This window comes from Phoxinus phoxinus (genome assembly GCF_949152265.1).
Source record: "Phoxinus phoxinus genome assembly, chromosome: 2".
Taxonomy (NCBI): Eukaryota; Metazoa; Chordata; class Actinopteri; order Cypriniformes; family Leuciscidae; genus Phoxinus; species Phoxinus phoxinus.
Window position 1 is genome coordinate 34,493,156 of NC_136877.1, and position 27,492 is coordinate 34,520,647.

The 27,492-nt window shown below is 38.7% G+C and overlaps 1 protein-coding gene across 1 annotated transcript; it reads right to left on the reverse strand.

Moving 5' to 3' along the window:
* Nucleotides 1–270: 270 nt before the first annotated feature.
* On the reverse strand, nucleotides 271–10,576 carry slc39a13 (solute carrier family 39 member 13). The gene is made up of 10 exons (XM_079591563.1): nucleotides 10,363–10,576; nucleotides 8,414–8,776; nucleotides 6,556–6,663; nucleotides 5,548–5,681; nucleotides 2,773–2,901; nucleotides 2,496–2,585; nucleotides 1,820–1,870; nucleotides 1,492–1,624; nucleotides 1,013–1,112; nucleotides 271–908 (listed from the first exon to the last, which is right to left on the reverse strand). Exons 2-10 carry the CDS (start codon nucleotides 8,766–8,768, stop codon nucleotides 833–835), a joined length of 1,176 nt encoding a protein of 391 aa, XP_079447689.1. The 5' UTR covers nucleotides 8,769–8,776; nucleotides 10,363–10,576; the 3' UTR covers nucleotides 271–832.
* Nucleotides 10,577–27,492: the final 16,916 nt, after the last annotated feature.

A 27,492-nucleotide genomic window follows, 5' to 3' on the forward strand; every position in this document is an offset into this window, starting at 1 on the left:
CAGGATATAATTAATAACAAGAGTAAATACTGTAAGAAAATAAGGCCTGTTGAGTATTTTCAAAAGTGTTTGAGAGAAGGAGTGTGTTCAATGATGTATGTGCAAGACGAATATGTACTCATGCAAAGCGTGGATGTCTTGAGCAAATGAAGTGTGAAATGAGCTTAAATAGATTTAACTTCCACAGAATCATTTATAAAAGTGAAGCAGTATTATTAGCTTCTTTTTTTTTTTTTTTTTAAGCAATGATGATGACCATCAAAAATCGGATTACGTGTATGTGCCTGTACACCGTCTCTTAATAAAGAATGTGTTGACCTGTTGTGAAACTGCATGTGTATATGGAAAAATACATAGTATATGTTGACTTACAATTAAAGCAAATCAATGATGAAACTTACTGACAATGGAACGTAACAGGTTCTTCTTACTGAGCATAAGTCATTGACACCAGGCTGGAACACGATTATGAACAAGAATGCAAAATAGGAGCAGCTTAGATGGCGTATTTGAACCAAAACAACTACTGGTAATTCTGAGCACCGTTTGCACAAACCTGTATTTCCCTTCAGTTTCAGCTGGTGCCTTTAAGGCATCATGAGTTCAGTCTACATTTAATCTGGACACAGACGGTTTCCGGTGTTTGAAGGATAAGGCTAAAATCACACCTGATTGTCAAGGCTGTTTCTTTATTTGGTCTTTCCTCACACGGTCTTTGGGGTGACAAAAATGTCTAAATTATTTAAAGCTGAAACAGGGAAGTGAATAGTCCATAAGTACATGCTAGGTGACACTCTAAACGTCCCTTGGTAAAAGCAGTGCTCGCCTGTGGCTAGTCCATGACGACTGAGAGGAGAGCCATGACTGCAATCCCACAAAACAACAGCAGAACCTGCAGAAAGGAGTTCCTGTGGGAGCAGGGGACATGGTCATGGACATTCAGTCATTTAATATGTGAAGTATGAGAGGATTTTTACATGTGGGAGATGGAAAAGGTGGAAGTGGACCTTACCTAGGGTTGGTCTCCTCTAGCAGATCAGGTACCACATTGACCAAGGCGATGTAGATAAAGCCACCTGAGGTGAAGGGCAGGATCCAGGCAGTGGCATTCTCTATAAAGACACAAATGAGCAGAATCAACACTGACGAATATGTTTGATAAGAATCTAATATTAAGCACACTGATCCACATATAAAGTCCAGAATGGGATGATCAAATGTTTATTTTGTGGAAAACCCAAACAAAGACAATGATTTATTTATTTAGCATCAGTAGCTGCTAAAAATCACATTAGGAATGGGAACAAACACTGACATCAGAAGAAAGATGATTCACTCAAGATCAAAGAAACACTACCATCCAAAAATTTGGGGTAGGTAAGATTTAGATTTTTCAATAAGATGTTATAAAAAATAAAATAAAAAAAAGACTCTAAATGACACCAAACTTCTGAACGGTAAAGTCTGAGTCTGAGACTCGAGATGTCTCACCTGCCCCATGCTGTGATTGGGAGCAAAGAGCAAAACACGCCCCCAGGACTCCTCCTAATGCTGTAGAGAGCTGCATACGGGTGGCTTTCCAGCGGTCAAAGCCTGCTCGCAGCAAAATGGCAAAATCGCCCACCTTTCCATCAAGACAGAAATGCATGCAGCAACAGAAACTGATAAGTACTGAGACAATTCATGTACAGCAACTGTTGGAATGACGAATGAGCAATGAATATAAATTATTATCGATCAGCTAAAAATGAAATGCATTGCTTCTCTATAATAATTACTTGGCTGAAACTCAAGAGACTCAAGATATTGAGATACGTACCTCATGAGGGATCTCATGAAGCAAAATAGCGAACGTTGTTAAGAAACCAACCTGTAAGGACAGGTAAAGTAAGACATTGTAAAGTTCTCAGAATAAACTAATTATTTAGTAAGCTAAGCCCTAGTTTTCTAATAGAATCAAGGCAGGGCAGTGAAGCCATATTATGTTTCGTAATTTGGCACATATGTTTAACTGAAATGTCAACAGAAGCTATGGGGGAGGTAGAGAAAACCGTAAAATGGCACAGTTCTCCATCAGTACTCTGCCTTGCATTTATGCAGCCAAATATGTATGTCCAGGCCACTGAGCAAATGTGTAAAAGTGTGTTTTTATGTGCAAGTATGTTGCACCAAGTCCATTTCCTCTGAAACTCCCTCCCCACGCATGCTGGGAGCCTTATGCTTCTCCACCTGGACTTCAACTTCACATAAGCCATATAAATACTGCTGCACTATAAATATTACCATACATCACATAAACATCTCCATCTCACAGTTTGCAATGGTCCAAAAGAATCATGGGAGAAACTTCTAAATGCTTTAAAATAGAAGTTTTAAAATGCTTGAAAGTGGCCAAAGCATACTATATTTATACAGTAACTGAATCTATTTATATAACAGTCATCCTTGCTAGACAGTAGTACTGCCGAATCACTTTTATATGGAATTGGTCTTACCTTTCGGCTTACTAAGAAGCTTCCTGCCACTGCCAGCCCATGAGTGAAGTTATCAATGCAGTTAGCAAGAAGGTTTAGATAACCACTTGTCTGAAGAAATAAAGAAACATAGCATATACAGTAAATGGAAGAGAAAGATAATAGAGAAGACACTTTTCAAATGCTGTTGATAGGTTAGAAGGAAACAGTCCCAGATTTAGATGTGCTTGTCTCTAATAATCTAATGACCACTTAGACCTTTATTGTGCACAAGGCATGATTAGTGTGTGCATCTTACCTTTATTTTCTCTGGCTCGGTGTAAGGGCTGATGTCAGGCTTTGGCTTGGAGTCGGAGTTGTTGTTTGAGCAGATGCCATTTGTTTGTGGGGACACAGAGACCTCGCTGCTCGTATCTGTTGAAGAGGACTAATATGGGGAGAGAAAACACCACAATAAGCCATTCTAATCTGGGATCATTTCACAGCATTCAAGAGCAAAAAGACCATTTCGCCACCTTCAAATAAACCTGGGATTTAAAACCGTTCCTAAGAAATCAATACTTATATTCAGCATGGATGGATTAAATTGATCAAAAGTGACTGACATTTTACACAAAAATATTAAGCAGCACAACTGCTTTCAACATTGATAAGGAATGTTTCTTGAGCAGGAAATCAGCATATTAGAATGATTTCTGAATGAGCATGTGATACTGAAGTAAAGCCTGGAGTAATGATGCTGAAAATTCAGCTTTACCATCATAGGAATAAATTACATTTTAAAATATATTTCACAATATTACTCTTTTTACTGTATTTTGATCAAATCAGCCTTGGGCAAACATAAGAGATTTGTATCAAAAACTTTTTCTTCAACAATTTTACTCCCACTGCTGCCTGTTTGTCTGCTCCATTACAAGGACACTGCTATCAACATTTTCCATTCATTTTTATTAACTGAAGAAAATATTGAACTTGTCTGTGGGAATGCACAGCATGCCCCTACTCTGTACATAGATATTAAGCTGTAAATAACTATAAGTAATCCTTTAATTCTCAAATTAAACAGACTAAATCCTCAGCAGACTGATAACGCTCAGTTTAGCTCCATTTCAAACCAAACATCAGCTCACACTCAAAGCCTAAAAATAGAAGTATTTCAGTTGTCAAAATTCTTTCCACATCAGTTTTTTGAGACAGTACTTGGCTGGCAAAAGCTGACTGTGAGAAAAGAATCAGTCTCTACAGCAACGAGCCTTCCAGAACTTGACGCTTCCTCCCTGTTCTAGCCTCTCAGCTGTGGTTTCTGTGCACCGTGGCAGACTTCTGTGGCCCGTCTGTCTGCTGATGGAATGCTGGTGGCAGCTGCTTCCTGCTAGACACTATTTATAGCTATCTAAACAGAGCAGAGGCTATCAATCAAACTCACAGGTCTCCCGTAAACTAAACAGAAGACTCCGACGTAGACATTCACAAACAGATAAAAGTCATAATCCAAGTCCAATTTAAAGTTATAATTAAGGGCAGGCAGAGAGTGGGTAAAAAAAGGACATCTACTGTACATCACAGGCACTGCAAGACTCCCCCTAAAAAAAAAAGAGAATTGATCCATCCAAGCACATTTCTTTTGTTGCACAAAGCTTCAATGGTGCAGCCCTGACACCAAACCAAAATCCACAAAATTAGAAAAAGGCACCAGAAACAAAACATGGAGGTGGAAAGATGGACACTATCACTTTATTTGCAAATGGGTGTTTATTTGTTGACAAAGCAAGCCATGTCATGTCTACACTTGAAAATAAGCAGAACAAATAATGTTATTAATTTGTCTTAGGAAGCATTTAAGAGCAAATATTTTAAGGCCTTAAGCTGTTATATCCCTTGGGGTGGAGCCCGCAAAGTGAAAAGGTGTGTGTGTGTTTAACTGGCACTGATGCAATATACTGAAATGAGCCCAGAATAAAAAAGGTTTGGGTTCTTCTTGAATGCCAGGAATGGTCCTGTGGGTATTTGAATAGGACATGAATTGGGATTTTGATATCCGTCTGACACGATCAGTAATTCATGATTCAAGACTCCACAACATTTGCTTCAAAGTAAATGTTACTTAGTGCCATTTTTCCATATCGATCCCATTACCATAGTGAATATAAGAGACTGAGCCAGAGTTTCCAAGGGGACGGGGTTTAGTGTAGGGTCAAATACTGGATGACTATTGATGATAAAATGTTTAAAAGGCGTAGTATTCATGAGATTCCCATTCCAAAGACTGTGAAAGAAAAATAATGCATATCCATCCGACACAAACAGTGATTCATGATTCGAGACTCCACAGAATTCCTATAACATAAATTATTCAGTCAGGACTATTCCTTCCCTATGTGTGCTCAGCAAAACATTTTAATCTTTAAAATAACACATTTAAAGAATAATTATTTATATAAGAACTGGTAAAAGATAATAGCAGTTGGCATTAAGATCCGAAATGAACCAGAGAGAAGCTCAGACTCAGGTTTGCCCAAACATTCAAAGTCTGTCAAGCTTTGAAGATAAAACCATTATGTTCTACAAATATTTATAACACTTGGGATATTGTTAACAAAGCAGGAAGAGAGCCGACACCACAAACTATTACTCCTTTTTTTTAGCCAGTCCTCAAAAAGGAAAATGTACCAGTATAAAAATTTGTTTAATAGTTGTACTTGTGACTTTTGTAGTTAAATAAGGGGAAAATTTTCAGAAATAAAATGATAAAACAGAATTTTAAATATTCCAACTGCATTCTGATTGCATTCTACAGGATGCTTGGAGGAGTTTGAGTGGATGCATAACAAATGTCTGCGATTCTGTTGGGAGCATAACTCCACCATCGTTCTTTTGGCTCCCCCATGAGGTTCAGAATTGCAATGTTCCACTATATAAATTAAACTGATTCAAAGTGCTGGAATATGTCGTGTATAAACTATGGGCATATAACATGCATGGAACTACATTATAGGCTAAAAGGTTGTTAAAGAGTTAAAAATGGCAGGTGAGGAAATGAAGTGACAGGGCAAAAGCATATGTAACTTACTTTGGCTTTTTGGCAGGCAGCTCTGCTCTCCGAGTCCCTTTCTTCATCAGGGAACATCTTCTCCAAGATCAGAAAAGACAGCAGACCCCCTATCACCCACAAACCCTGCGTACGGTAGTGTCTGTGGGACCCATCTATCCAGCATGTGCACACACACAAAGGGGAGAGAAAGTGAAATGTTCATTTTCTATATAAATCTAAGAAGAATATATTTTAAACAACTTCATCTATAAACTAAAACTATTAAAAAGCATTCAAATAATTTAAAAAATTAAAATTAAAATAAGCAGATGAAAACCTTAAACTTAAGTTAATATGTTTAAGTAGTAACATTTCAAAAAAATTAAAAATGTAAATATAGAAATATATTAAATTAACATATATACAATTTTATATAAAATATAAAAAAATATATAATTTAAATAAAATAATAAAACTGAACATATACAAGTAAATAATTCAAAATATATTTTATTATACATCAAATTATATTAGTCTATAAAAGTATACTGTGAACACCAAATCAATGTATCTGCCTTAAAAACTGCAGGCTACTGTATATGGACCAATCCTGCCTTAAGACAAAAAGCTTGTCAAATATTTTTAATAATGTATTTATTTAATATTTATATCTAGTTTATTGAAGTTCTGTGCGTTTCTATTTTTAATGTTGATGTGAATTGCACTGTGTGAGCCTTGAATCCCACAAATGAAGACATGAGATCAATAAGGGCACTAACACTTGCTTCAAAGTAAATGTTACTTAGTGCCATTTTTCCATATCGATTCCATTACCATGTTAATATAAGAGACTGAGCCAGAGTTACCAAGGGGACGGGGTTTAGGGAAGGGTCAATTACTGGACTAGACTATTGATGGTAAAATGTTAAAAAATGCATAGTTCCCTAAGAGATTCCCATTCCAAAGACTGTGAAAGAGAAAGAGCACACAGATGATGATTAATGCATGAACAACAACAAATGTTGTATATAATGTGAGATTTCTCACCAGGACTGGAAGTGTAAGCCCAGGCTTCAGGAAGGAGGTGGAGGAACACGTCTCCTAGGAGACCACCAATGGCAAAACTCAGCAGCTTCTTCAGCTTCTGACACCCAGCTGCAATCAGTGTGAAAGCATCAGCGCCACTTCATAACACATGACAAGAAATGCTTGATGTGCATCTTGCTGTGTAAAACAAACTGAGCAAATCCTTCACACAAAGCAGATGGCAGATGAAGAAACCTCTATACAGTTGCACAATCATTCTACAAACTATCTTTAACAATTATTGCGTTTTTCCATTCAGCTTAGGTTTTGAAGCTGCAAAGCTGTAATAAGCTAGTTTTGCAACCCTAAAGTGTGGGAATATAACAGGCCTAAAATATCTAACACCATTATTCACCACTGCTTTGAGAATCTTGTGGTGAGTCTCTGTGGTACAGACAGTAACAGGACACACCTAAATTGCTTATAATTCTACTGTCCTGCCCACTGCACCCTACACTGGTAGGTCAGAGCAGACCTTCTTTCAAACCGGTCTACTTCCTGAGTGGGATCCACTGCCAGACTGATGTATTTCTGCATGACTGATATCCTCACAGACAAAAGTTTCACTGCAGCATTGCTCTCTACAAAGGTCTTCAGAGACCAGGCTGTTCACCATATAATGTTACTGTGCAGCACACTTTTTTGCATTTCCTATTATGGTTCTGTTGGCTCTTCTCTTGAACGTCCACTACATCAAGTATTATTTGGACAAGTCATGACAGGTGTAGCTGAAGATGTGATTGCTCAACAAATTCTTTTCAAGGTCAAGCATGCTCACACAACATTTTTCTCAGTGTTGGTTGGTTATTCCCTCTGCAAGATCATTTATATCATGTAATGAATACAGTGGCAAATTCTGACTCTCAGAATCGAGAGATACAGTATAAACTCGTGATTGAGAGAAAACAGAATTGTGTGATTTAAAGTCGCAATTCTGAGAGAGAGAAAAAAAGTATTTTTCCACTCAATACGAAAAGAAAAGTCAGAATTGCAAGATGTAAACTAGCAACTGTGAGATAAAAATAATTATCTTTTAAAATGGTTTATTCTGTTGTGGAAACAAGCTTCCATGAGTAACTGAGTAAGCTATGAAATATTTTAGCTTTGCTTACACATCGGCAGCTAACTAACAGTGGGAACTGTAGTATAACCAGGATGAACCTGTATTATTTCAAATAAAATAAAACAATAACACACAAACAAAAATTAAATAAACACTTTACAGATTCATTTCAGAATTGGACTTGATGCCATATTGGTCTCCTTTAAAACATTGTTATATTATAAATGTGGCTTATTTAGAGGCTGGGAAATTACTTTAACATTGTACGAAAAACAAAAGACTGAGGAACCGGTCAAAAGCAGCAAAGGGAAAAATCCCACAGAGAACATGACCTTGAATTAAAAGGAGGAAGTGCCACACAAGCCTTGCCTTATATTAACCAGACAACTGCGTGAAGACAATCTACAAGCCGATTCTCTCTCTTCCTTGTATAAATAACAAACATATGTCTGTTTGTCACACTAGGTCTGATGTGTGACCAGAATCATCTAATTTTTTCCATTCTGCTCACAAATTATAGATGACCTGCACAGGGCTAGAAAAGAAAACCAATTTCAACCTAAAGGAAGGAACAAAGAAAAGACACACACATACAGATCCCTGTCCATTAGTCAGCGCCGGGACACAGCTGTGAATATCTGGATCAGCTCTGACTGTAACACAATAAACCTGACCTGGTTAGTATGTAACCTGATGCTAGATTAGTTGTTACAATGAGATGGTTACATAACATGCAAACATATAAATGTGACTTACCCTCAGATTTTAAAGTTGTTCCAGCTTCAATGGGGATCACTAAAAGAGGAAAGATACCACTGAGTCCAATGGCAATCGATCCCAAGAGGGAGCAGAACCAAACATCTAGGTTGTCGACGGAGAACAGCTCATCCAGGTACTGGAGGTCTAGAAGGTCCTTAATGCTCCATGTTCCTGGTCCTGGTCCTGCAGCTGCGGTCTTTGCTTGGGCCACAGCGGTCTGAGCCATCATCTTCCCGCCGAAGGATGACGCCAGTAGGGCGGCGCCAAGGAGCAGTACAGCAAATGCCCAAACGGGCCTCTCGGGTCCTGCGCTCATCAGCCCAGACCTCCGCAATGCACTTGGAAGAAACATGTAGGGTGCTGAAAGAAATACAGGAGCCTTCAAACAGAATTTCATGAAGTGGAAAGATTAGTTTTAAAAAGGTTCTGGGTTTCTTAGTCTCCAATGAAATAAACATTGTATATAACGCAGTTATTTTTTCAAATCAATGTTTGAGCAACTTTTAAAAAGAGCATCACAAGCAGGAATATGTACTATTCTGTATACATTATAGTTCAAAGTTTGGGGTCAGTAAGATTAAGATTAAATTAATACTATTATTCAGCAAGGCCACATTAAATTGATCAAATGTGACAGTAACACTATAATGCTCTTGTTTTAAACCTAAAAAAAGACAGTTTCCACAAAAACAGTAAGCAGCACAAGCACAATTGTTCAACATGGATAATAAATGCACAAAATCAGCATATTAGAATATTTTCTGAAATATAATGAAATAGAAAAGTTATTTTCAATTTACTCAATTTTAATCAAATAAATGCATTACACGGTGAGCATAAGAGACTGCTTTCAAAACTCTTCTAGACCATAGACTTTTTGAACGGTTGAGTGAAATCTGTGACATTATTACCATTGCATGGAATTTTTGATTACAATTTATTTTTGTCTCTTTAGAACCATTTTTTTTTCTTAAAAGTTATGTTTTAAAATATGAAAGACGTTTTATTCATAATTAAAAAACTGCAATTCTAAAAATCAATTTGAATATGGAAGTCACAGTGAATTAGCCATTTGGCTTTACCAACAAATATGTCTGGATATGGTGACTAAGTGCCTCCACTTCTCCACATCCCCAAAAAAACACACAGTAAACAGAAGACACCACATAAAAAGACAAAAGTCACGTGAGTCATAGCCCAGACAAAACACCACACATGTTTAGGTACAGTAGTTAGTGTCAACACAGGGACATAATCTATAACTTTAGGCTACAGAAATGAAACAATTAAAACATGATAGATAATAGATAATGCATTAGAGCCAGGCCTAACACAATATCTTCCAACAGTAACCATATCTAACAACAGTATCACCCAATAATAATAATAATAATAATAATGAGTCTGAATGAGTTCAGCTGTCTCCAGCAGGTATATTTATACCATAATGATTAAACTTTACATAAAGAGTTTAAATTGCCTTTATGTAGGCTATTATGCAAAAACAAAATAAAACAATGAATTTAAGTTTTAACCGATGTTAATGACCAATAATGCACGTTATGGGTGGACAAAAATGCTGTAGGCTACAATCAGTATGCTAACAAACATTCACACAGGACGGTCTGTGGACGTGCACGAGTTCAGGGAGCGGTGAGATTCCCGAGAAATTCCAGACCGTTTCCCGACCGTTTTTCCTCTATAGTTTGCAAAGTTTTCAGCGTTTCGCTGCTAAACGAATTAAAACAACAAAGACTGCCCGAATGCAAAACCAGCAGTGTTTATCTGATACTTATTGGCAATGAACAAAAATTCGAAAAACCCAACGTTGCAGCAATAATGTTTCCGATAAAACTCGCAAACTACCTCGATACAAAGTTGCGTGCCTTGAAAAATAATCACTTCCTACCAGATTTGCAGCGATACATAAAAACGCTTTCTCTTACCCTGCTGAAATTCCTACAGTTTTCACTCCGGGTTGACCCTGCCATCCAGGCACTGCTGAGTAGAAGAGATGGAGAACTCCAGCAGACTCCCGATTTCTCTGCTGAAAGATTTTCCACTGTCAGCCACGTCTCACCGACCGGAAGTGCATTTCCAGACGGCGCTCGCGCACTAACCGGAGGTGGAGACTAAACGCCGAACGTGGAGAACGTGCTAGAAGATGATTGTTTAACCCGCAGCAGTTATAATGGCAAAAAGTAAAAAAAAATATAAAAAAGTATATCCGTTTTGAGGTTCGAGGATGGACTCCTTTTTTTAAATACATTTCCCCTAGCCTATAACATGAATTCTTAGTGTTTAACATCTATCTATCTATCTATCTATCTATCTATCTATCTATCTATCTATCTATCTATCTATCTATCTATCTATCTATCTATCTATCTATCTATCTATCTATCTATCTATCTATCTATCTATCTATCTATCTATCTATCTATCTATCTATCTATCTATCTATCTATCTATCTATCTATCTATACGCCTCAGAGAAGGCCTCGGGTCACAGAGTTCACTATGTGTCTCACTTCAGCAGACACCCAGCAGCTGTACGAACCACTGTGGAACATCAGATGTTTTAATATGAAGATCCGTATATAGCCTACCAACCGCACTGATGCAAATGACAGTTTTCTATATGTTGCTTTGATGATAAACCAGGTGATGGCTCTCCACTATTAGGAATGGAGCCAAGAAAAGAGAGGATTTATTTAGGAGGATGAGTGAACTACAATTAAAAATGACCTAATGAATGCTCATTGGCTGAGCAAAGTTTGGGGTGAGGTGTAAGAAAATGTTTAAAAGCGAGGGTCTTGACTGAGGTTGTTAGATGTTCTGCTGCATCTCACCTTTATTGTCTCCACCAATAAAGTCTAAGTTTTTGCCATCTGGAACTCCGTGACTCGAGTGATTTCTTATAAAAATGAGAAGACTTTTTCCACTATCTATCTATCTATCTATCTATCTATCTATCTATCTATCTATCTATCTATCTATCTATCTATCTATCTATCTATCTATCTATCTATCTATCTATCTATCTATCTATCTATCTATCTATCTATCTATCTATCTATCTATCTATCTATCTATCTATCTATCTATCTATGTCACGTACAATATCCACATATGTGACCCTGGACCACAAAACCAGTCACATGGGTCAATTTTTTGAAATTGAGATGTATACATCATCTAAGAAAACTGAATAAATAAGGTTTCCATTGAGGAATGGTTTGTTATGATAGGACAATATTTGACTGAGATACTACTATACTACTGACAATATTAGGCTGATAAAGTTGTCCATTTATGTTCGCGATTGTGCTGCATTCACTCACAAAAATATTTACAAAATATCTGCACGGAACATGATCTTTACTTAATATCCTAATGATTTTTGGCATAATGTTGACCCATACAATGTGTTGTTGGCTATTGCCACAAATATACACATGCGACTTGTGACTGGTTTGGGGTCACATATACATAAGCCTTTTAATTTGAAGTATTTTTATATGATAAACTTTAAAACAAGGCCTTTCCTTTTCTTTTCAAGGGCATCTTGTTATTGTTCTCTGTTATTAGGAGTACGTATGGGATGATTGCTTGTAACATATTTTGTTTAATGACTAATCAATCATTCTGGGAGTTATCTATGGGAGTTATGGACATCTCACATTTTTTTAAATACAGAGTCTCTATTGGTTATAATTCAGACTTCAATTGTTGAAGTTATTATGGTAATTTGTAACAATAAGAGGAAAGCACAAATTAAGTGCATGTTATATGTTTTTATAGTTTTTAGTATCCATAATGAACAGTCATGAAAAACAACATGAGATTATGAGTTAGTGTTTGGCAACTAAACAAGTTAAGGTTGGAGTGGTCCAGTGGTTTTATAGTAAAAAATGATGAATGGAAAGTGAAGATAATTTTCTAGCTCTAATGTTGCTGAGGATTGTATGCTTTAAAGGGATATTTCACCCAAAAATTAAAATTCTGTCATTTATTCACCTTCATGTTGTTCTGAACATGTACAGTTTGAGTTTCGTTCTTCTTCTGCAGAACACAATTATATTTTGAAGAATAAATGATGATATCATTTATCCCACTCCTGACCACAAGATGGCGTGGTTGATTGAGGTGTATTGTCTGAAACAAAGATAGAACCATAGACAGTATATAAGAGGATAGAACAAACATTTAGCCTAGGCCATATCTCTGTGTTATTTCCAAAAGCATGTAAAATTATCTACGTCTTAAAATTTTATGGAGAAAAATGTCAAAAATTTCAATTCTAATTCCTGCCCCGCCGTCAATTGTTGGACAAATCTAATAAAACTATTTCAAATGTGCAAATACGATTTAAATGGCTTCCACTGCAGTGCCAAATAACCAGTCATTGCTGAATCACTGGGATCAGTTTAGTTGAGGTCTTGACCCTTAAATTATTTACTTTAAGTTTTGTTTGGCTGCTGTACATGAGTTATAACAGCCAGATGAACAAAGAGAAAAGGTGACCTGATGGTGTTGGTTGTGTTTTAACATAATCAATATTTCACAATCATTTGACCTGAATCACTGAACTCATATAGAGTCCAATTTATGAGTTGGGTTTAACTTTATTAATTATAGACTGAATATAATAACTTTATTAATTATACTGGCCTTTACACCATGATATTTTTAACTTTTACAATGTAATCCAAATAACTACTAAAAAGTTTATCTTATAAAAGAAGAGACATCAATAATCAGCCTGTGAATCTCAACAATGGTGACATTTTATAAAGCATGTTGCAATGCATTCTGGGTTCCACCAATCAAAACTCATTCATGGCTGCCATCATGCATTGCTGCATGAATAAATAATGAGCTTATGATCAGAGGTGATCTGTTTGTCACCATTGCTGAGATTCATACGCTAAATATTGATGTCTGTGTGTGCCTAAAAAAAAGTGATTTTTTTATTGATTTGATCATTTGGATTTCATTGAAAAGGCTAAACATAGTATGCAGCTAGAATTAATCAAATAAACCTAACTCATAAATTGGACTCTATATGAGTCTTCAATGTTGGCAATAATATATATTTTGTACATTTTACTCATTTTAAATGGTTAACATTTAATTAATTAATTTTATTAATTATTACTAAATTCTAATTGGTTAAATTTAATTAATAATATTGCTTGTAATCTGGTGCCTCATTTTTATTGATTAGATATCAATAAAATCTATGTATTAATTTTTACAGTGATTGGTGATGGTTGAGGAGATCCCCACTTCCGTGTAAAGCGCTTTGAGTACCCAGAAAAGCGCTATATAAATCTATCTAGGCTATTTTAAATTTGTTCAAGAATATATACTCTTTATGAGTGAAAGAGTTGATGATATTATTAATGTTTTATGAATATATGTGTTGTGTTAAGTGATATATAAATTGCCTGGTTAAAATTACTGTGTTATTTATATAGAGAATGGAAATATCTACCATATACTGACTCACACCAAAATTCACTGCGGTTAATCATTCAGAGTATCCCTCACTAAAACATTGCTATATAAGTCCTTTTTTTCCATGAGTGACATTTCATTGGCGATGGCTAAGAGCGTGTTAAGACTCCATGCTCCAGTCCAGATGATACATGGTGTCTGAGTCATCCTGGCTTGACTTGAGCAATACATTTAGAAAGAGGAAGCGTTTTGGAGCTATGGGGCCCACAAAAGAATGACAGGGACACTTGTGTGTGTCTGCGTCTATAAGTTTTTACATTATTGTTGCTCATTCATTCTTTCTCAGAACAAAAACACACTCTTGCATTGCAGGAACTATAAGATAATTCAGCCTAGAGCAAATGTATCTCAGCTTCAGTTGTAGTCATCCTGATCATTATTCATCCAGACAGGCAAATTGCATCTCTTCAAATTAATACAGAAAATGTCAAGAAATATTAGTGCTATAGGATGTACATAATAAATGCACAAGACACCATCATATTAGTGTATCATACGTAAATAATATCTCAGTAAATAAAACATCAACAGTAAATTAGTCCTGTGTAAAGCGTTCTTTATGATATTGTGTTAAATATTTTATCCCTCCAAAAACTTGACTTAATCAGAGCAACTAAGTTAAATGCCACATACACTCATAAGAACAGTACCAAACTAGGGTTATTAGGCTTGTAACAATAGCAGAACCCTTTTTGGTGCTAAATAGAACACTTTTTATAAGGTTCCATAAAGAACCATGCTTTAAAAGTTCTATAGGACCTTAATGGTGTTATAAAAAATAATAAAAAACAGCATGTTCTTGTTCATGTACTTATTGTAGTTATTGACATTGCAGATTGTAGCAAAAATGACAGTGCTCTATTAACAGTTGTTAGCAGAATACATTAATAAATAACAATTGACATGGAACACGATATAGATGTAATGAAGAAGAAGTTCCAGTGAAATATCTTCACAATCTCCTATGATGTCTTTACGTCCTTCGTTATGTGTGTATTCTGAGTGGCAGTTTCTCTCTGCAGGTGATGAGGTTATGACACGTGACTGCATCTGAAATACACAATTGAGTTTAGTTACATTGTCTCTTCCATTTGATTATGGTATCGCATCAGGTCAGTTGTCGCAATTGTCTGTAAGAGCAGCATTGAGGGTTTTTTCGGGTCAGTTCGGTCTTGTCCCATTTCATTCTTCATGTAGCACTGCCATAGTAATCCATGGACTTACCAACAGCTTTCTGCCCACTGCCATAAACTGGACTGCTCAATGGCATAATTTTGTCTTCTAATATGTTCCTGCCTCTATATGAGCTTATGGTGTGTACGTAGTAATGAACAACAATAGTATTCCTTGTATAGGCCTACTCTATGTCTACAGTGTATTCTGATGATTATTTATTTTATTTTTATTATATTATATTTTTGATCACAGCCAACTGACCATTGGTTGTCGGTGGTTCTAGGTGTCTGTTAGTGCAGGTGTGACCACTTGGGCTGGACCCTGGGAGGAAGTATTGAACCTTACAGGAAGTCTGCTTTGCTAAGATAAAACATGCAGCCAGCCTCAGGTCAACCACCCCCTCCACAACAAGTACATGCACTCACACAAATTCAAACACACCTTACTGTTTGATGTGGCTAATTTTGCTCACCAAAACCACAGAGATAAAGATCAGAGAATGTTTTTTTTTAACCCTAGGCGTTTGAAACCCTCCACTGGAAGCATACAGTTTCATTCATTTTTAACCTGTTGACCTATACCAAAGACATTTTTGAGATTGAAAAAAAAAAATGGAAAAAAAAAGACTTTGGCTAAAAAGACTCAATGAGGACTAAATAAATGGAGATTCCATTGAAGAATATATCTCATATAATTTGATTTATAATATTTTATTCATGAATGTGCTTCTCTTTTCTTATGGGCAATTGACTCAAAATGGCAAATCCCTTTTAGTCATACAGCATGAAGTGTATGATGAATTAGTTGACCTTGTTTTTGATTGAACATAGTCCCTGTTAAGATCATATTTGCTACAAAAGCTGCACTAAAATCACACTTACCATAAAAATTCCTAATTATACCCAATTATAATACGTTTTGTTATTATGAGCTCATGCACTATAGAGCAGAGCTCTACAATATACAACAATAGGTTAACTGTGTGTGTATGTGTTTCTGCATCCATCGATGTGTGATACAACTTCTATAAATAGTTATTTGACCATAATCTGCTGGTGGATTGTTCATTCTGCAGTCAAAGTTAAGAGGAAAATGAGGAATTGGGAATAAGAAGTGAGAGGGTTGGATGTTCCCCTGCTGGCCTGGTCCGAGGCTTGGTTTGTGTCATTGTGAAAGACGAGGAGGCCACTAAAACCTCCTCCTACTTGCAGACAGGAAATTAAGGCTACTCTGTGGCAGGTCCACTGCATGGTGTTAGAAATCTTTCACATTCCCAACAGGTGCTCCCTTTTCGAGAAAGTTTTTAGAGATCTGAGAATTTGTGTGTTCGTAGGCATCCGTGTTCCGTACCCACAAAACATACAGTATAAATTTGACCCTGTATGGCACAAGCGGTTTGATATGCCTTCTTTCAGTTCTGTGATTTCAGTGATGTTGGGTCCAAAAAACGAATACTCTTAAAAATAGAATTTTTGGATTTTAAGTGACCCGTTTCATGTACTCTATCCCTGTTATGAACTCTTACCATCTGGAAGAAGGTATAGAACTCTCCGTTATAAAGAGAACAGGTTTAAAAACTCCTATGTGCCGTAATCAATTAAGACTGTTGAACATGGATTAGCGGCGTTTAACTATTCTTATACGTGTATGAATATTTTGTGTAATTTTTTAATCTATCAGGTTCTGCCGAAATGCTGGCTATTGAGTCCATTACTAATTTGCCTATCAGGGTCAATAAAGTGTATTTCATTTTAAATTATACGCTCCTTTTGTGGCAGTAAATAAATAAAACCAAAAGAATATGGCTGAGAAAAATCTGGAGAAGAACCTCAAAGTGCTAGACTGCATGCAGAATAAGGGAAGTTTCAAGTTCCCCAAAGAATTCTGTGATTTTAAATACTTTCCTTAAAAGTTTATGCAATCAGACCTAAATAAATAATGAAGTAATTGCCAAAAACATGTTATGACATTTTGAGTGTTTTTGTAAGAGTCCTTTCCTACTGTCCAGCAGCGCTGTTCTGCCAGTATACTCTGCTAGCCCTGTTTTGTCTGAGGCTCGTCAGTTAATTTAAAAAAAAATGGTTTTGACTTTTACAATCGGAATGTTATTGCTGACCCAATTTTTTTCTTTGATATTTAACTGATCGTTTTGATTTTCATATTTTAACGTTTTAACACAACACAACACACTATATAAGCTTAATTTATTTACAATTCTCCAAATACAGCGAATCAATCAGTAAAAATACACACTGTTGAACATTTCAGCTGCTTAATATTATTAGAACTATGAGCAAGTTGTGAAGTTGTGCTGTAGGGTTTAGGTGATCTCATAACGGATTTTGATACAGCTCCTTGATGTCAACATGAGCATGTGGACATCATCTGGTGAAACTTAAGGCAAGGCAGGTCATTATTTAACAACATGCCCTTTTGCAATCTACCACATGGCTTCCTGTTTTTCTTAATATACTGTGTGGTCATAAGAACAGAAAATGCCGGCTGAACTAGTCTGCCCTGTGAAAGAAAACTTAGTATCTGGGATCATCCATGTCTTTATTTTTCATGTTGCAGCATTTTGAACACTCAGGTGTTCTGTTAAATTAAGCTAGGCGTCATCATTGGATTTATCATATAATTTCTTGTCTTTCAATGAATAATAATTTGCTACAAGCACAAGAGGAGGCTTAAATATAGAGCCAAGTTTTTCCAGTATCCCTCCAAGACCCCAACTCCTCACTCTTGATTATTCCTATCCCAACCAGGGACAGGGGGATGGGTTGAGTGCTCTGGAACCCAGAGGGCCAAATTCCGAGCTTGGAGCCCAATGCACATTTTTTATACTAATTATATGTAGGCTAAGTGTGAATTTGTGAAACTATGCTAAATAAGTGCTATGTAAGACAGATTATAACTGCACACTCACTTAAGTATTTTTATTGTTTCCAAGTTTCGGCAGACAAGCAGCCTTTGTCAAGTTGTTTTCTAAATAAGTGCAATAGCACAGCTGTCACAATATATTTGCGCAGCTAGGGAAACCTGGAACCTCAGTACTGAAGATTCTTTTACCAACATTTTAACCTGTGGATTGACATTAGAAGCTGCAATATTAGCACTGAACATATTAAAATATATGGTTTTGTATGTGATTTTTGTTGTGGACTGTCACAATGGCCTGGTCTGTTGCAGCAGATTTTTTTATTGAACTTGCAATAGTCAATCAACTGAAAAAATGGTAAAAATTACTAAATGTTCATATGGTTAGCTGCTGAAATTAAAAAAATATATGACACAAGCATAAATTTACAGAATACAGTAGGGCAGCAGAAAATGTGTGAAAAATGTGTCATTAACACCTCATGGTGCAGTATGGCCACAGTGTGCTGCAAACATGAAATGGCAATTGTTTCCTGTGCTTCTTTGCAACTGTCTTATGTTCAGAAATAACTAGTCCTGGTTATTTTTGCTTGGCAAAACCTATATTTTTATTTGCCTTTGTTTAGTAGTTTATTTCTATTTTAAGACTAATTTATGAATGTATGGTTTCATTTTTGTATTACACTGCACTACACTATATTCTCCTCCCTATAATAGTACAATGACAATGCTAGTAGCTATTGAATGTACACACAATTTTCTGTCTCTCAGAAAATTTATATTTGTGTGTGTTTCCAAAATAAACATGATTCATGCAGCTGCACTGTTAGAAAACTGACTGCTGACCAGCCATGTGACTTATTGGCAGGCCCACTTGAAATCTGTGGGTGCAAAACTCTGCAGAAAGCTCTTTAGTTTCCTTTCGAGAGCGGTAACTCTACATTGCGTAGCAACGCTGCGGGAACTCCTCCCTTCTCCACTTTTGTTGAAATCTTATGGGCTAACGCCAGCTTGGAACAGCTGGCCAATTGTCGCAAAGTATGCAAATACTGACAGGCTCGCGGGCAGTATAAAATGCATGAGCGTGACAATTGCGTCAGAATCTCTTTCTTTACGCTGCCATCGTGGAAGCTGCACCAGGAGGACTAGGAATATTTTTCTCTAAGCATCCGATGGCTTCAACTTGCCAGATTTTTTCAGGCCCCATCGACCTGCCCGACGAACACGAGTTCTGTGTCGCCTGCCTGGGCCTCGCCCACGCCGAGGCGGCCTTTACGGACTCCACGTGTGCCCACTGCGCCAAGCTGCAGGTGTGCGTCCTAAGAACCAAGAGGGATATGGTTTGTGCTGTAACGGGGTAAGATGCTAGCGTACCGCTGGTGTGCCCTCCCCTGCCCGGAGACGAAGATGGCGACGGGGCCTGGAGCCGCTGTCATCAATCGTCATCGCACTCACCTGTCCTCTTCGGAGCCGGTGGGGATGACGACTCCATGTCGCTGTCGGCATCGGAGAAGGACTGGGCAACGTCCGAACCGGACCGCCCCGACCAAGAGGGCCCTTTAGACCTTCAGGAGGTGCTCGTTAGGGTCCTCAGCAAGGCTGTCAAGGAGCTGGACTTGATGTGAAATGCTCCGGACGAGCCTACTAAAAGTAAGCTGGACTCGTGGTAACTCCAGTCAGGCCGCCGCCAGGCTGCTTCGAGGAGAAAGACTCCATTCTGTCCGGACGTCCATGAGCATGTGATGAAGTCAAGGTCTGCACCCCAATCGGCGTGCACTCACTCTGCCACGCAGGCTATGTTTGCCCACGTGGACGGGGCGGAAGCCTGCCGTCCAAGCTGTGCAGATTCACGGCCCACCAGGCTGACAAGGCCTACACATATACGGGTGAAACAGAATCTCCTCTTCACTCCATGACCATACTGCTGGTGTTCCAGGCGATTTTAAATACTTCAGCAGTCTTTGGATGGTGGCGTCGCCAGGATCTGCGTGCAGCGACGGACCTTGCTCTTATGGCGACCAAGCGCTCCGCCCAGGCCATTGGCCGCTTCATGGGTTTTATGATCATCCTTAACAGGCACCTGTGGTTAACCCTAGCTGACCTGAAAGACTCGGAAGACCGCAAGATGCTCCTTAACGTTACAGTCACTCCCTCCGGCCCTCTTTGGTGATGCCGTGGAGTCAGTCATAGAGCGTTTCTTCGAGACGCAGAAGCCTGTGAAAGCGATGAGCCACGTGATGCCCCGTCGCTTGCTCCAGCCCTCGACGAGATCTCGCTCTTCCTCTGCGCCTCAACTTGCTCAGGGACCGGCTAGACAGCCTGTCGCCGCAAGCAGTGGACGTGTGGGCCTAGGAGGAAGTGTCAGGGTCAGAGGAAAGCCCGCACCACGAGAAAATCAGCACGCCATCCTTGGCTACCAAGCCTTCATCCTGACGGATCGGTCAAGAGGAGGAGAGTTTGCTGGAGGCCCCACCCCCAAGTGCCGTGTTCTGCATCGTGTCCCCTGTGTTATATTACACAATGTTTGTGTAAATGCTGTCTGTCTGTAAATGTCTGTTTGTGAGTTCCACAATAAAAACACGTATCCCTTCACAAAAATAGATTTTTCCTCCTCTTACAATCAACACTGTGTCACTTGCCCTGCCCCAGAGCAGCACGGAATCGCAGCCCATAATTAAAATGGCCTCTCGAGGGCGCGAGAGTGCTAATATTCCCCCATCGTTCACGACCCCGCTCTTGCCCGATCGGCTGCCAGCCTATCCTCCACGAGCCATTTCCCCGTCAGTGCTTCTAGCCTCACTGGGGCGGGGCTCCAATCATTTGTTGTAAATTTTTGTAAAAATAGGCTAACGATTGCAGGCTAACGATTGCAGGCAATCGGAGGGACGTGGAAGCATAAAGTCAAGGGAAAAGCCCATAGAAAGTCATAAATATGATCCTGCTCGTAGTTCATGGACCGCTCCTACTCACGCTGTCTGTCTCTGCAAGATTCGGAAGGGAATGATTCAGATTTCTCTTGGCACAGCTATTAGAAGACTTACAACTGTCAGACAGGTTGCTCACGTCACATCTACGTCGTCAAGCTCAGTTTGAGGCTGCGCAGTATGCTCAGCCATCAGGAAGTGAGTGCTTCTAATTGACTTCACTTTTCTCTTTTGAAGTCTATGGGGTCGCTATATTTCTTTTACTGTCTATGGCTATTCCGGGAGTTTCACCGTGGCTAATGGGAAAAAATTTAAACGCTTAAATGTCGTGGTCCCGTCACTGACATTGCCCCAAAACGCCCCCGTTCTGAGACAGGAAGTTCTCAGTCTGCTCGAGAAAGAAGCAATAGAGTGTGTCCCTCCGAGCAAGCAGGAGAGCGGATTTTATTAATTTTTATTAAGGACTCTGTCCGATTCTGGACCTGAGACCCATCAACCGAGCACTTCACAAGCGCGCGTAAAGGATGACAACACTGAAGCAGATCCTGGCACAGATCCGTCCCGGGGACTGGTTAGCTTCAGTGCATTTAAAGGACACGTCCATTAAATGGCACGGCATGCCAGTATTCAGTGCTTCTGTTCGGGCTGGCCCTAGCCCCCTGCACTTTTTCCAAGTGTGCGGATGCAGTTCTTTCTCCATTTTTAATTATCTAGACGATTGGCTGATTTTAACTCACTCAAGGGATGTGCTAATCAGTCACGTGGAAACGCTGCTTCGCCATCTGGATACGCTGGGACTGCGTATGAATGTGCAGAAGAGTGTGTTTATCCCGAGTCAGATTATAAAATATTTGGCCGTGTGTTTCAACTCAGTGGCGATGCGAGCCCACCTCTCTGAAGAGCGCATAGAGGCAATTTCGTCGACTCTGCGCCGTTTCAGACTGGGCAGGTCTGTTTCACTGAGGAAATTTCAGAGGCTTTTGGGGCTGATGGCGGCGGTGTCTTCAGTGTGCCATCTGGGCCTGCTGCATATGCGGCCGCTGCAGTTTTGGCTGAAAACACGAGTCCCGCCGAGGGCGTGGTCTTTAGGTCACACGCGCATTCCGGTCACTCACAGTTGCGTCAGCGCTCTAAGGCGCAACCCGGATATGTTCAGCCAAGGAGTGCCTTTGGGAATAGTGACACAGCGCATCTTGGTCTCGACGGATGCATCGACCTCAGGCTGGGGAGCAGTGTGCTTGGGCATACCTGCCTCAGTTCTGTTGTCGGAGTCACAGAGGTAGTGGCACATAAACCGTTTGGAATTAAAGGTGGTGTCCTTAGCCCTGGAAGCTTTTCGGTCGAGGTTGGAGCAGCAGCATGTACTGATTCAAACCGACAACATGTCTGTGGTTTCGTACATAAATCGCCAGGGCAGCGTGCACTCAAGAGCTCTTTTCAAAAGGCAGCGAGTCTCCTGTTGTGGGCGGATTGACACTTTCTCTCCATCAGAGCGGCGCATATCCTGACGATTGTATATGTTTCTTTGCGGATGTATGTGAATCGCTCGGCCGCCTTTTGTCAGTCGGACCAGCTTTTTGTGTGCTTTGGGGGATGTATTAAGGGACGTGCTGTCTCAAAACAGAGACTTTCTCACTGGATTGTGGACGCTATCACATTGGCTTATGAATGCCAGGGGAAAGATTGTCCCCTTAACATCAGAGCTCATTCGACAAGGGCGGTTGCCTCTTCGTGGGCCTGGTCTAGAGGGATGTCTATCCAGCATCAATTATGTATTGATGCCGGCTGGTCTTCTCAGAACACCTTCGCCAGATTTTACAAGCTGGATGTACTGTCTGTGGCGTCGCAAGTGCTTTTGGTGAGTTAAGTTTCTTACTCATGTATTGTGAAATATTGTAACCAACTATGCAGTGGTTACCGCTACCGCCGTTGACGCTGTGTTTAACCCTCATGCTTGTGCCTATTGTGTTTTGATCCCTGAAACAGTGCATCCTTCGCTTTCATTGCGTTTGGATAAGCAAATTTTGATAGGGTCGGAGCTGATGTCTCATTGGTCTAGTTCCACCTATCAGATGCGAGCACTCCTAGCGTCGCGGCTATTGGCTGACTGTCTGTTTCTTCTGTGGCTGGTGTAGCTTGACCCCGTTTCTCCGGGCTTATCTTCACTACTCTCACGGTGGGATTTAATACAGTTCCCGCAGCGTTGCTACGCAATGTAGAGTTACCGCTCTCGAAAGGGAACGCCTCCGGTTATTATCGTAACCTCGGTTCCCTGAGATGTGGGAAGGAGACATTGCCGCCGGGTTCACTGTTTGATCAGCTGTACAAGCGGTCAGTCGTGATTCTGACGCAATTGCTGCCCATGCATTTAGTGCCCGCGAGCCTGTCAATATTTGCATATTCGTACAATTGGCCAGCTGTTCCAAGCTGCCGTTAGCCCATAAGATTTCAACAAAAGTGGAGAAGGGAGGAGTTCCCGTCTCTCAGGGAACCGAGGTTACGGTAACCGGAAACGTTTTCCACAGAATTAAAATCTCTGCCAAACCCCCTTACCCATAATTTCCAGTACCATGTTTTCAATCTATCTACTGTATCTGCAGATGTTCCAGAAAAAATAAATCAAACCAGGAAAAAAAGGCTATATGTAATAGGCCTATACAATACATTTTATCAACGTATCTAAGCTAGAATAAAAGTTTAGTAAACCTGTTAGTAAGACTCATTTGCTTGTGTTTCTTTTTTATTATGTGTTTTGGAGGATCTGCATGTCTCAGATCAAGAAATTATGCACTGTACATTGTTTATCTGCAAATAATGTAACTTGTTAAGGCAGCTATTCGTCTGCTTTACTGACTTTAAGGCCTCACTCTTGTCTAAAGATCCTCATCGAGCCATTCACTTGCACTTTACAGGAACTGAATCTGACAGAATCTTCCTACTTCTGCTTTTCTCTCTGATACCCAGAGTGGGTTGCTTTATTTGTGTGGGTCTGTGTGAGGGTGTTGTTTTAAAACAACAGGTTTGCTTGAAGTCAGACATACAAGACCTTTATAGATCAACAAGGGACCTGAAGAAATGGTTAGATTATCACCCATAAGAAGTGACTGATAATCTACCACTGATAACACTGTGCTCCTTTTGCTGTCTCTGAAACCGTCTACAGTTCTCCATTCTTTGATATCTAAGGTTCATTGTTCTATTTAAAATGAAGTGCCTTAAATTTCCAGGGATATTTCTGTAACAGTTGTGTACCTAATATATATAGCAGTAAATACACAAATAAATGATCACGCATTTATAGGTCACAATCTACAACCATGGCTGAGAGAGACGCAAAAAAATTCTTTATTCAGATCACTGAAATTGAGAAGTGAAATTTGTCTCACTTTCTACCTGCTTTTTTCAGTCAGGAATATAATAGGGCCTTACACAATCATGTTTCCAGCAGACATAATACACTGTAAATGCATTCTATGAGATATTAATAAAGATATTAACCTTCAAATTGTTCCAAACCTGTATGACTATCCACTGAACACAATTAAGATATGTTGAAAAAAAAATTCAATTGTTTTTGCTTACTTCGTTTACAGTCAACAAAATAAATAAAATGATACAGCTTTGGATCAATGTGATGGTGAGTAAATTACGACGGAATTTGGATTTCAACAGGGATGATGTGTTTTCATTGGAAAACTCAAATAGGCCTACTATTATACACAAACTGCACTAGTCAAGTTAGTCCTTGTTTGCATTTTTTAAATGATCAACTCACTTTTAAGCAGTCGGTGCTGTGTAATGGGAAGAATGTACAGGTTTAAGCAACACATTCACAGCTTTCCCGCAGTTGCGCCATGCTAAGACTGGCAGGGAGAATGAAGCAAGAGCTAAAGGAGCTGACGTTGAGTGGATGGGGAAAGGCAGTGTGGGTGGAATGAAGCACTAGAGCTAAACATAGTCAAATGCCTCAAACACTAATGAAGAGCCAGCAGCAAATTGGAGAATGAACCAGATCATTTTAATTCCAGCTACATGCAAACAAAGAATACGTATAAATATTTATCAAAAGTGCAAAGGCAGTCACAACTCAGTTTGTATAAACCACTTAACAATAAAACATCTGTGGGGCTGTAAATATAAAATTGGAAAAGATTGCAACGTTTTCATCAGAATAAAATAAGAAAAGAAATAGTGTTTTCTCATATGCATTTAAACTTGTGTGCACCTCTTGAAATAGCATTGGAGAAAATAACCTCCTGAAGTATAGCTGCGACACATGCAGTGTGTATTAATATATAAAGAAAACAGCGAAAGTCCTCAGTTTTAGCCGGGTGTGCAGGCAGCTGTGTGTCGCACCAGGGCCGCAGTGAGCTCTGTGGTTTAGACAGCTTGAATCGTGGTGAAACGAAGCAAATACAATAGCAGTTTTAAAAACATCAAAACTTTATTTAGAAATGTACTAATACGCTGAATGCAAGATTCCCAAAAGTCTTTTGTGCATTGCTAAGCAGACAGAAAAAAAAGTAGGCCTGTTAGTGATTAGTTGTATCAAGAAAGCAACCATGACTGTTTAATACAAAAAATGGCTCTAACAATATTATAAAATAAATGTATAAATAAAAAGTAAAACTGCTTTTCAGGAACAATAGATCATCCAAAATGGAAATCCTGTAATCGCCGTTCCAAACCAGTATGACTTTTTCATCCGTGAAACAGGATAAGGGATTATGGTTGTTAAATTCATATACTGTAATTCATATTATACTTCTGAAGTCATTCAATTACTTTTTGTGAAATTCAGAGAGGAAATTAAATCATTATGCATTCAAATCTTGTCCTCCCAACTCGAGTCTAGCGCACGTGCCATGAATGACTTTGTGTTTCTAAGGGCAGTGCAGTAAGCACTCTCAAGCCCATATAAGCAGAAGGTGGAAAAGAAGAGATTGCACACAATTTCTCTGTTATCCAGCATCGATACAAATTCATTTAAAAAGCAAATGTTTTTGAAAGTGAGTCACTGCATTAAAAATTAGCAACGCACATTTTGTTGCAAATCAAGGGATATGCAGCATTAGATAAATCATTAAGTATGAACTAACAATGCATTTTTTTACAGCTTTTATTAGTCTAGTTTAATGTTGTTCATTCCAAATAATGAAATATAAATATTTGCAACCTGAAATGTTAAAATGTATTTGTATATGCAGAACTTAACATTAACCAAGATTAATAAAGGCTGCAAGTGTTCATCATTGTTTTTTCATGTTTGCTATTGCATAACTAATGTTATCATGCAGAATTTTATTTTGAAGTTTTAGGCTACGGCTCAATTTTATACAAGGGTTCCATCTCTATTCAAGTGCTCAGTCAGTTACCTGACAAAGGTTAAACCCCTGAGCAAAGATAACAAAGAGATAACTCTTGTGCAGATATTCAGAGGCAAAATATATTTTCAGTCATTTTCACGTAAGAGTCCTTGTGATAACAACAGGTCAGTATAATCATCTTATAGGTCACCAAGTTGACAAGTGGATCATGTTTGCAAAGTGGTGATAATGTCTCACTTAAAAAAAAGACAATTGTTTACACACCCTTTAAATTTAGAGTCGCAAGTTATGGCAAAAACATAGAAAAATATTATAGAATTGTACAATTCATAATACAAATTGATAAATCAGCAGGGATGGGCAGTATTTCAGATACATGTATTTAAAATACGTATTTGAAATACAGAATACTATTAGAGCAATGGTAAGGGTGAAAATAGTGTTAGCCAACCCGATCTAATGGCAATTCGTACGAATTTTACGAGGTGGCAAATTTTTGCTAAAGTTTTGATTTTATTTTATACGTTTTTAATGTTGTTTATATGTCTATGTGGTGTTTTTAATAGGCTTTAACAAACCATGTGCAAATTCAGAAGTCAACGCCATTGCTGAGTATATTCTCCGTAAAACTCCGTAAAAAAACAAAGACAACAAAACGTGGTTTGAAATCGCCTCTCTTCTCTACGTCACAAACATGTTGTAACCAATCACGTCAACATGCAGGGCGAGACTTCATTAAGACTGTTAACGATAACATTAACGATGTTATAATGAATGCCTTTCTCTACTGGTTCGGCGTTGTTCAAAACGTTTCCAAGGATACTGATTTTCAAGAAAACTGTCTGACTCAGAGATGGTTAACGGGAACATGGTTTGTGTAACATTAGCAACACATCGAAGCTTTTTGATAACGTAGTCAAGCAAAAGGCTAATCATATTAATTACAATTTTGTGTCCGATGTGTAGAGAGCGATACATAAAACACATTACCATTTTGATACATCGACTTGTAGACGACCCTGTAATTCAATCTTCCTCTTCTTCTTCTGAATCAGTTTCTGGTTTGGCTGAATTAAACCAGTATTTCCACTTGTCATTGTGTAGCTTTTACTACAGTAAAGTTTACTAAGTGGATCAGGTATTCTAAACTCTTGGGATTGAGTGGAGGCGGAGACTAATTTGCATATTCCGCCTATACTAAATGCAGCAAGGGTGTAAAGTTACATTCAAGCTATTTTTAAGGCACACT

Coding starts and splice junctions, on each gene's coding strand:
- slc39a13 (XM_079591563.1), bottom strand. CDS start 8,768: ATGTTTCTTCCAAGTGCATTGCGGAGGTCTGGGCTGATGAGCGCAGGA. Junction 5,682..6,555: donor GGCTTACACTTCCAGTCCTG/GTGAGAAATCTC, acceptor CATGCTGGATAG/ATGGGTCCCACAGACACTAC. Junction 1,625..1,819: donor TTCATGAGATCCCTCATGAG/GTACGTATCTCA, acceptor CTTGATGGAAAG/GTGGGCGATTTTGCCATTTT.